Source organism: Rhinolophus sinicus, chromosome 16, assembly GCF_057876585.1.
Source record: "Rhinolophus sinicus isolate RSI-liver-muscle chromosome 16, RSI-T2T, whole genome shotgun sequence".
Classification (NCBI taxonomy): domain Eukaryota; kingdom Metazoa; phylum Chordata; class Mammalia; order Chiroptera; family Rhinolophidae; genus Rhinolophus; species Rhinolophus sinicus.
This window is the reverse complement of record NC_142516.1, coordinates 151,053,540-151,063,552: the sequence shown is the minus strand read 5'-3', so window position 1 is coordinate 151,063,552 and position 10,013 is coordinate 151,053,540. Positions and strand designations below refer to the sequence as shown.

The 10,013-nt window shown below is 38.1% G+C and overlaps 1 protein-coding gene across 1 annotated transcript in view; it reads right to left on the bottom strand.

Annotated features, from left to right (window-relative positions):
• Positions 1–2,987: 2,987 nt before the first annotated feature.
• The window catches only part of UGGT2 (UDP-glucose glycoprotein glucosyltransferase 2), a 146,511-nt gene continuing 139,485 nt past the window's right edge, over positions 2,988–10,013 (bottom strand). Inside the window, exons 38-39 of the mRNA XM_019737191.3 lie at positions 8,097–8,223; positions 2,988–3,525 (exon numbers count right to left, since the gene is read on the bottom strand). Coding sequence (XP_019592750.3) covers positions 3,503–3,525; positions 8,097–8,223 — 150 coding nt within the window. The 3' untranslated portion in view covers positions 2,988–3,502. The remainder of the gene's footprint in view (positions 3,526–8,096; positions 8,224–10,013) is intronic.

Sequence of the window (10,013 nt, the reverse complement as noted above, 5' to 3'; positions counted from 1 at the left end):
TTTTAACAGATCTCATTTGCTGAATGATTTGAGAGTAAAATTAGCCACTGCGTGGCTTTGTGTATAGTAACAGGTTTTGTTGCACTCATCTGTTGTTGAACCTCTTAACTGTCGTGGAAAGCAGAGTGCAGAGAAGGTAAAAACTGGAGATGTTTGAGAAGTGAAAATATTACTCTTACTGTAAAGGCTACAGTTGGCTTTGAATGAGACAAGACTAAATACCCTCATCCATCTCAATTTAGTGTTTTAATAAAACTGAAAATTAGTTGAGATGGTCTCAGACATGTCTACAAATATGGGTACTATTTTTATGCCCGTGTATTTTCACATTTAATAAAAATATTTATGGTCAAAATCAGTACTTTTTTTGCTTTCGATTCATTTTTAGTCTTGGAGAAGTCTACTTTCCAGCTTTGCTTTACACGTAATCATCAGTAACAGAGGTGACAAAAGGGCTTCTCCTGTATGTGAACTGAAGGAAGGTCAGAGCACAAAAAGCAGAAATGGCTAAAATCCCTTAACCAGCTCCCCAACTAGGACAGCGAGGGTTCAAGAGGATAGTTCTTCACTTTTAATACCATTACAATCTAATACAGAGGTTCCTCGGTTTTCCAACGTCTCTGTTGACGAACATTTCGGTTTACCAATGCCATAAATTTTGTGGATCTATGGTATCATTAGATAGTAAAATTCATGCTACATTTGCAGTTTTAGGGGTTGATTTTAAAGGTCTGGAACGGATTAATCCATTTTGCATTACTTTCAATGGGGAAACCACACCTTGGTTTTCGAACATTTCAGAACTCGAATGGTCTTCCGGAACGGATTACGTTAGAAAACCGAGGTACCACTGTATTTAAATTGGCTTTGTTTGAAGACTTTCCCTTTTATACCATAAAAGCCTTTAAAGGGGTCGGGGAAGGGGATGACGTTGCTGCCTATCGCAAATTTCTATCGACAAAGGTAGCTTTCTCCTCAATTATATATTCTGCATATCCTACAACGAAAGGAAGCTAGATTGCTTAACAGAACTTTCCCAGAAAGCTCAAAGTTCTCAAATCCTTAATAATAATGGTATCTTTGCAATATATGAGCAATTGGCCTGAAGAGAAGAGTCCGAAGGCAAAGACAATAACTGCAACAGGCCTAAGGACTGCCAGGAGGACAGAGAGGAAGTTCCCTGTCAAGGAATGTCATTTATGAATCTGGATTTTCATACAGATACAGTCATGTGGAAATTACATGTAAGTTTAGCCTTTCAAATCACCAAACTGGCAGAGGAACCATCAAGGCCATTTACATTATTCTGCAATTTTAGCTTCTGCTTTATGAATACAGAATCTGGCATACTGTACGTGACAGTAATAAGCATGGGAATCGTGTCTGCCCAGCCGATTCTTCTTCCCACGAGATTCTTATAGAAGTGAAAACAGGTTGACAATAAAGGAAAGCGAAGTACCACCTTAGAGTCAGTTGGGGCTTCTGCCCAAAGCATGACAGCAGACCTCAGGTGAGGTCAGGTGAGGGGGTTGGAGCGTGTGGCCTAAGGCAGGAGTTTCCAGAGTCTCTTACCTCTCACCAAGCTCAGACGATACACCTGACTCCAAGGTGAGCTTGAGAGCACGGTGGAGTCGGTCACCCCAGGCCAAGTTACCTTGGACGGCATCCCTTAGCATCCCTGGAAACCACAGGAATGATCTGGTTCCATCAGGACAGGTCACACCTGGAGCACTCCATTTTATCATAAACATGAACAAGTAACAAAGGGAGGGTGACTGGCTCTCATTAGGAATAAATGAAGCTGCTGGGAACAGAGTACTTAACTTGCAAATACTTCATGGGCTGTGCTGTCAAATGGAGAAGGATGAAACTTGTCCAGAGGAGCACAAAGGAGCCAGAGTAGAGACTGCCAGCAGACACCTTCTGGTCCACTGAGGACCTAACTGTGGAGCTGTCCAAAGATGGACCAGCCTTTCTCTAGAGGCAGACAGTTCTCTATTGCCCTGGAGGGTTCCAAGATAGCCTGAGGCTCCACTTGACCTTGTAAGGGGCTTGGGGACTAAACTTTATTAAATATTCTCCAAACTTCATTTATTAACAATCATCTGGAGAGCTTTTTAAATAATCATGATTTCCCAAGCTCACCTCAACCTTATTGAATCAGCTTCTTCAGGGGATGGGGTCTTAATGACATTGAGTTTTCTTCCAGTCCCAAGAGCCTGTGATAGAATCCTAGAATAGTTGGATAGTTTTCAAACATTTACTATTCCTATTCATCTATTATTAATATGCAGCAGGAAAACAAAGTTTACATTTGTAACTTAGTTTCTATAAAAGTAGTTCTTTTAAAAAGAGGATACATGCATACCCCATAAGCCTATAAATATCATTTTATGAAATAAAAATTAGAAATATTAAAAAAATACAGCGGCTGGCCCAGTGGCTCAGGTGGTTAGAGCTCCATGCTCCTAACTCCGAAGGCTGCCGGTTCGATTCCCACATGGGCCAGTGGGCTCTCAACCACAAGGTTGCCAGTTCAATTCCTTGACTCCCGCAAGGGATGGTGGGAGCGCTCCCTGCAACTAAGATTGAACACGGCACCTTGAGCTGAGCTGCCGCTGAGCTCCCAGATAGCTCGGTTGGAGCGCATCCTCTCAACCACAAGGTGGCCGGTTTGACTCCCGCAAGGGATGGTGGGCTGTGCCCCCTGCAACTAGAAACGGCAACTGGACCTGGAGCTGAGCTGCGCCCTCCACAATTAAGACGGAAAGGACAACTTGAAGCTGAACGGCACCCTCCACAACTAAGATTGAAAGGACAACAACTCGACTAGGAAAAAAAGTCCTGGAAGTACACACTGTTCCCCAATAAAGTCCTGTTTCCCCTTCCCCCAATAAAATCTTAAAAAAAGAAAAAAAAAGCAAGTAACCCGAGCAAACACATTGTTAGCAGGGGATAAATTAAAAAAAAAAAATACAAATACAACATATGATTAAAACATTTGATTTAAGATAAAATAATGATTATAGTGCAACACTACTTCCATTTTATAACAAGTTACGGTATAAATGGGCTTCGTTTTTTTTTATTCAGAGATAACCATGAGTCCTTTTTCTTTCTCATAAGAAAAAGCAAAGTACATTTCTCTAATTTTAAATGCATTTTGTGAATAAGAAAATGTGGATGAACATAGAGCTGGAATACACAAAGATATGTTCTACTGGGTTACCTGGCAAAATACCACTTTAACTGGTAAAAACCCAGTGTTTTAAGCTATCAGGAAATAGGAAAAATCTAGTTTTAAATACTCAATGGTCATTTCTTATATAACTTAAACTTATTCAATACATTAAGTACATGTACTTTTAAATAATATTTTTTTAAATTGAAGAATATTCCACTGATCTTTAACGAAACTTCCAAAAGTCTTAGCAGTAGTTCCACACTTCCCCAGCAGGTGGCAGATTTCTCGTCATTTTTATCTTCTTAACAAAGGCCAGTGCTAGAGTTCATCATGTGTCAAAACTGTAGGGGAGGAAAGTTTCTTTAGTTCTTGAAATCTTAAATATCAAATGAGCTTAAATCACGCTAATGTATGAGATACAGAAAAAGCACAGGTGCTGAGAGTCCTTTTGTTTGTTTAATACCTGTTTGCTTCATTCTATGACATGAGAAGAGCTCTTTGTACATGATGGCATCTATCATATGGTATCATAATGATTTGCCTTTTTATCCACCTAGAAGTGAGCGCCCATGAGTCGGAGGCCCAGGACCACACCTCGTTTATCTCTGTTATCTCTAGGACCTAGCGCCCTGCTTGGCAATGGAGGCCTTGCAAAATACTAAGAATACTCACCATGCACAAAGTATCCCATCATTAATGTAATGGCACAACAAAGAACAAAAGACATACATGGTCCTCTTCTATGATGGGAGCAGCGAGCATTCGAGCATAGACAGGTCCCACACAAGTGAGAAGCAATCCTAGTGAGGACGCTTAGATATAAAAATGGTTTCTTTTTCTTTTGCACCATTGAGCTGTCACATACTAACTGATTTAAGAACACCAAGAATTCAAAATGATATTTTTCAGGTAGAAATTGATTAAAATACAACGTAAATGCTTCCTGTTCTATATTTCAAGATGGCAGACTATGTTTCTCTGTTCATTAAATTCCACTTGAAAGATAATAAATATAAAAGGGAATAACAATAATGATAATGGGGGAAGTGGTTACGAGACATCATTGGAAGCAGAGTTACGAATAAATTTCTAAAAATGGAAAACGGAATATACCGTTGAATACATAAACACACAGCTGAGACGATGAGCTGGTACTCCTCACCGAGGAGGCTGGGAGAGCCTCCCAACAGAAAACACCGGTGGGGAGGGAGTCAGACAGTGAAGCAATTCACTGAAGGGCTTTGGAAAATATGTGCCTGTCAGCTTCCCACTCTCATTCTTTCTACTTCATCCCAGAGAGAATCTGACAACCTGTTTCTTCCAAGAGAAAATGTGGAAGATTACAATTCTTGAAAACAAATTGAACAATCTATTGAGAGAGGAAAGGGAGAAAGAGGGGAGAAGAAGCGATAGATAGACATATTATTGCATGGCTGTTGATGCTCTCAAGTAAAATGCCCTCATCTTAGCTTCTGGGTAGGGTGGGGTGTACGATCAGCTCTGATAAGCCCTGATCTATTCCATGCCCGTACAGCTAGAGGGAAGCCTGCCAGTTCTACCCCACGCTAATGTACCTAGAGCTATCAATTTACTCTCTCATTCAGACAAGAAGCCTATTGGAGAAACAGATACATTTACACCAAGACAGAGGAAACCTATCTATATTAATCAATCTAATCTTTCATTCTTAAATATATATAAACAGCCAAGGAGCCTAAAATTTGTATGGAACCAAAAATACCCTAAATAGCCAAAACAATCTTAAGAAAGAAAAACAAAGCTGGAGGTATCAAGCTTCCTTATTTCAAACTATATCATAAAGCTATAGTAATCAAAACAGCATGATACTGGCATAAAAACAGACACACAGACCAATGGAACAGGACAGACAGCCCAGAAATAACCCCACACATATATGGTCAATTAATTTATGACAAAGGACCCAAGATATATAGTGGGGAAAGACAGTCTCTTTAATAAATGGTGCTGCAACAACTGGACAGCCATATGCAAAAGAATTAAACTTCACCCCTACCTCACACCATACAAAAATGAACTCAAAATGGATTTAAAATTTGAACGTAAAACCCCAAATCATAAAACGCCTACAAGAAAACATAGGCTTAGGTAAGTTCCTTGACATTGGTCTTGATGATTTGTTGACGCCAAAAGCAAAGGCAACAAAAGTAAAAATAAACAAGTGGGACTGTATCAAACTGAAAAGCTTCGGTACTGCAAAGGAAACAATCAGCAAACCGAAAGGCAACCTACGGAATGGGAGAAAATATTTGCAAATCATATATGTGATAAAGGATTAATATCCAAAATATATAAAGAACTGATAGAATGCAACAGCAGAAAAACAATCTAATAAAAAAAAATGGTCAAAGGACCTGAAAAGACATTTCTCCAAAGACATACAGACAGCCAACAGGTACATGAAAAGTGCTCAACATCACTAATCATCAGGGTAATGCAAATCAAAACCACAATGAGGTATCACTTCATACTTGTTAGAATTACTATTATCAAAAAGACAAGAATTAACACGTGTTAGAATATGGAGAAAAGGAAATGGGCAATAATCTTCTAGAAAAGATGGGCAAAAGACAAGTTTTCAATGGTTGAAAAACAGAAGGCATACAAATGACCCTTAAACATAGGACAAGATTCTCAACTCCATGCATGTCATGGGTTGAATTGTATCTCCCCAAATTCATATGCTGGAATCCTAACCTCTAGTACTGCAGAATGTCATGTTATTTGGTTGTAGGGTCTTTACAGAGGTAATCAAGTTCAAATGAGGTCATTACAGTGGGCCCTAACCCAACATGACTGGTGTCTTTATAGGATGAGGAAATTTGGACACGGACATGTACAGAGAAAAGATAATGTGAAGAGACATAGAAAGAAGACAGCAATTTCACAGTCGAGGAGAGAGGCCGGGAGGAGATCCTTCCCTCACGGGCCTTAGAAGGAACCAACCCTGATGACACTTTGATCTTGGATTCCCAGCTTCCAGAAGTGGAGGACAAAAAAAATTTCTTTTGTTTAAGCCTACTACTGTGTTACAGCAATACCAGCAAACGAATATGACTTATTATTAAGAGAAATGCAAGTTGTAAAAGAAGATATGCCATGGCCTAAAAAACAGTTGCCTCTTGGGTTTAAGTAAAAGAGGACTTCCAATATTATTCTGTATCTTCTGTATTGTTTCAATGCTTATAATGAACATGCCTTACATTTGCAATTAAAAATGAAGTAAAGAAACCAACAATCTCTTTTGTACAGCTTCTTGTATTTGTACATATAACCATACACAATCACATACACACAGACAAGCAATTTTTCTTTAAGATGGGGTCGATCTTATTATAAATATTATTCTATAACATATTTTTTAAACTTAAAAATATGACGTCGGCACAAATATATCGGTCTCAATTCTCTTGGAAGACTACATTTCATTGTACGTATCAGTGTTTATGTAATCAATCCTCTATGGATGGATAGATTATGTCTATTTCATTATTAAAAACAATGCTGTAACAAATGTGTATACATATATCTTTTTTTTTAAAATATAAGTTTCTTGAAGTGAATTGCTGGGTCAAAGGGCATATATATTTTAGGTTTTCACATACATTAAAATTTTTCCTTAATTTATACAGCTACTATATGTATGTGCATACAGTGCTCACTCGTCAACATTCTCATTAACATTGTGGTATTGTTAATCCTCTAACTCTTTCCAATTTGATAAGAGAAACATTTCACGTGAATGTTTCGCGCATTTAAAATTTTTTGTGAGGTAATTCTGTAAATTTTCCTTTCTTCTTTCCCTTTTTGCCCTCTTTCCTTCTTTTCCTCTTTCCTCTGTCTTCTTTATCTTTCTCTTCCTTTGCAAACAGTCACACCACTTTTGGAATAATCTTTCTTCTGAATTGAAGTGGCATATTTATATTAGACCATTAAAAATACATGGATGTGTTTTAAATACAGAACTTGTCAGAAAACACCATATTGGTTTTGTTAAGGAAAACACAAAGTCAAGGTGAAACAATTTCATGCTTACTGGGAAAAGTTGAGATGTAATTACTTCAACTTGTCTGAAAAATAAAGCTGAGGAAACTGAAAAAGGTATTCTGAACTACTGGAAAGAATTGTGAGGCTTAAAAAACATAGCCTGTGAAAGTCTCTAATATAAGGACTGAAACAAAAGGAGCTCAGTGCTACTTTGAAAAAAAGAGTAAAGAACAATTAGAGAGACAGGCACTGATGAGGAAAGGGGATTGTGAGGCAATCAAGAAGTTTGTACCAGCTTGAAAAAAACATTCAGCACGTATTTGTTGAAGGTTTCTGAAGGGTGATGCAATGCCCAGGTAATCACAGTTCTTTTAAATCTAAGACATGTAAGTAAATCTAATCCAAGGCTCCTCCAGCCCTTGAGTAAGGCTAATAGAACCAGGAACACATGGGGAAACCTATATCATCTATGAGATTAAATTTAAGAGACAGGAGGTAATATTTCTAGTTAATTATGTAAGGCTTTTATTAAACTTCAGGGCTCGGATTTCATATTTGGGAAATTCAGTGTGATCTTACAGATAAGCATTTTTCCCCCCCCACTTTTAGTTTTTCCCTCTATCTTGCGTCGGGAGGCTACTTCTATAACATTCATCTATGTGGTGATATGTTTGAAGCTATAGCGATGGGGGAAGAGGTTCTCTATCCATGTCTTAAATTTGTGAGCTTACTCCACCTAAAAATGATGTTCTTAATCATGTCACAGACTTTCGTAAAGACATTCTGACCTAATAATTCGACAGCTTCTAAGAAATAAGTTTGTAATTTATCCAATCTCATTTAATGCAACACACGGCTCACACACCACTGCAGATTGATAACTTACGTGCATTTTTCTTCTTGTTTTCAAGGTGAGTTAACAGTTGTCGTATCTCAGTGTCATATTCCACCCATTCTGGGACAATCCTGGCAGCAGCTTTTAGTTTGGGTTCTTTTGTTTTAGGATTATTGCACTAAAAGTTTAAATCAAGTTTTGTTAATTAAAAACAAACAAACAGGAAAACATACTACAGAAACAAAAAGGAAATACTGTTGTCACTAGAGCAAACAAACTGCAGAGTCCCAGGTACTAAGTACTTGAACTACTAAAATTTATTAAAGACAGGATCAAGTGAAATGACAAATCATAGTTTATGTAAGCAATAAGTATTCAATGCCAATCCCTTGATGAGAAATTTAAACAAAGATTCTTTAAGGACATTCTGATAGTTCGTAAGAAGTTTGTCAAACAATTTTGTAAAATGTTTCAACAAGAGATCTAAATATATGACTATTTTGACAAAGAACATAGCAGACTATGTTAATATTTTCTTTGGACTAAAAATCGGGTTTTAATACTTTATATTTTCCACAGACAAAACCATCTGTCAGTCTTGAGAAATGTCTTGAGCTTCTTTAACAGGAGCATTCATTCCCCTTTATGTGACTGTTCTAAAGCAATTGTGATTATATTAAAAATCAGTTAACTGGAACTTATTTGTCAAAATACTGATAGCTGTGAATTCAGAGTAGTCCATAAATCTCAGGCCTTAAAAAATATTTAACTGTTCTGCTTACTAGGCACAGTGGGAAAGAAATGGATGTGGATCCTGAGTCCTCACGGTTCTAGTTCCACACTTGCTAGTAGAGTGAGGCCTGCACACATCGCTTAACTGTGTGTGTGTGTGTGTGTGTGTGTGTGTGTGTGTGAAATCTTAGTTTCTTCATCTACAAAGGAGGAAATTCAAACAGCATCATCTCCAAGGTTCCCCTAATATACGATCAATTTAAACTACTTAGTAATTGGTCCTACTATGGAGTTTCTTGGGAGAGATTAAAGGGTTAAAAAGACTGAAAAGTTAAAAAGTATAGAAGGTTGAGAAGGATCTGATTCTGATGTATCTGAAGGTACATCTGGCAAGAATTGCTGATGGGGAGAATGTGAGTTGTGAGAAAAGACAGACATCAAAGATGACCCCAGTGTCCTTGGCTTGAGCAAAGTAAAGAATGGAGATGCCACTGACCAGACAGGAACGACTGTGGGAGGAGCATAACCTTCCCCAAGTTACACAGGCATCCATTTCCTCACTACAAAGCACTAACAGAAAGTGCCTCCTGAAGCTGTGGCGGCCCCACTGGCCTTCTCCAATGCCTTATGGGAAAGCTGTTAGTTATGAGCCATGAGCCTGTTGTCATAATCCTTTCTCACCAAATATTTTCAGTTCATTCCATTGTGGGTATTATTTTCTACAGAAATATATTCCTGAAGTAAGTGGAAAACAAGATTTTCTTTGCAGAAATTAACTTTACGGGCAATATGTTCTATAAAGTGAAGATAATGGAACTATTTTCTCTTTCTGTGTCAGAAACTATTAAAATAAAAATAGTATGTTTTCCTTAGTCTTTTGTGCAACAATTTTTTTTTTTCTTTCCTACAACCTATATCCGCAGAGCTTAATGAGGCTATCATGCCCCTCGGGGGAGCTTTGGCAAGGTCTGGAGACTTTTTTTTTTTTTTTTTTTTTTTGGGGGGGGGGTGTTGTCCTGACTGGGAGATGGTGGGGTGCTACTGCCATCTAGTGGGCACAGGCCAGGGATGCCGCCAAACATCCTACAATGAGCAGGACAACTGCTCAACACAGTTATGTGGTCCAAAACGTCAATTATGCCCAAATTGAGAAATCCTGACTGAAATAGAGTCTCACCTTCAATGCCATCATTCATGCTTTTTCCTTTCCCTTAGGCCATCTTCTTGGGATTTTTC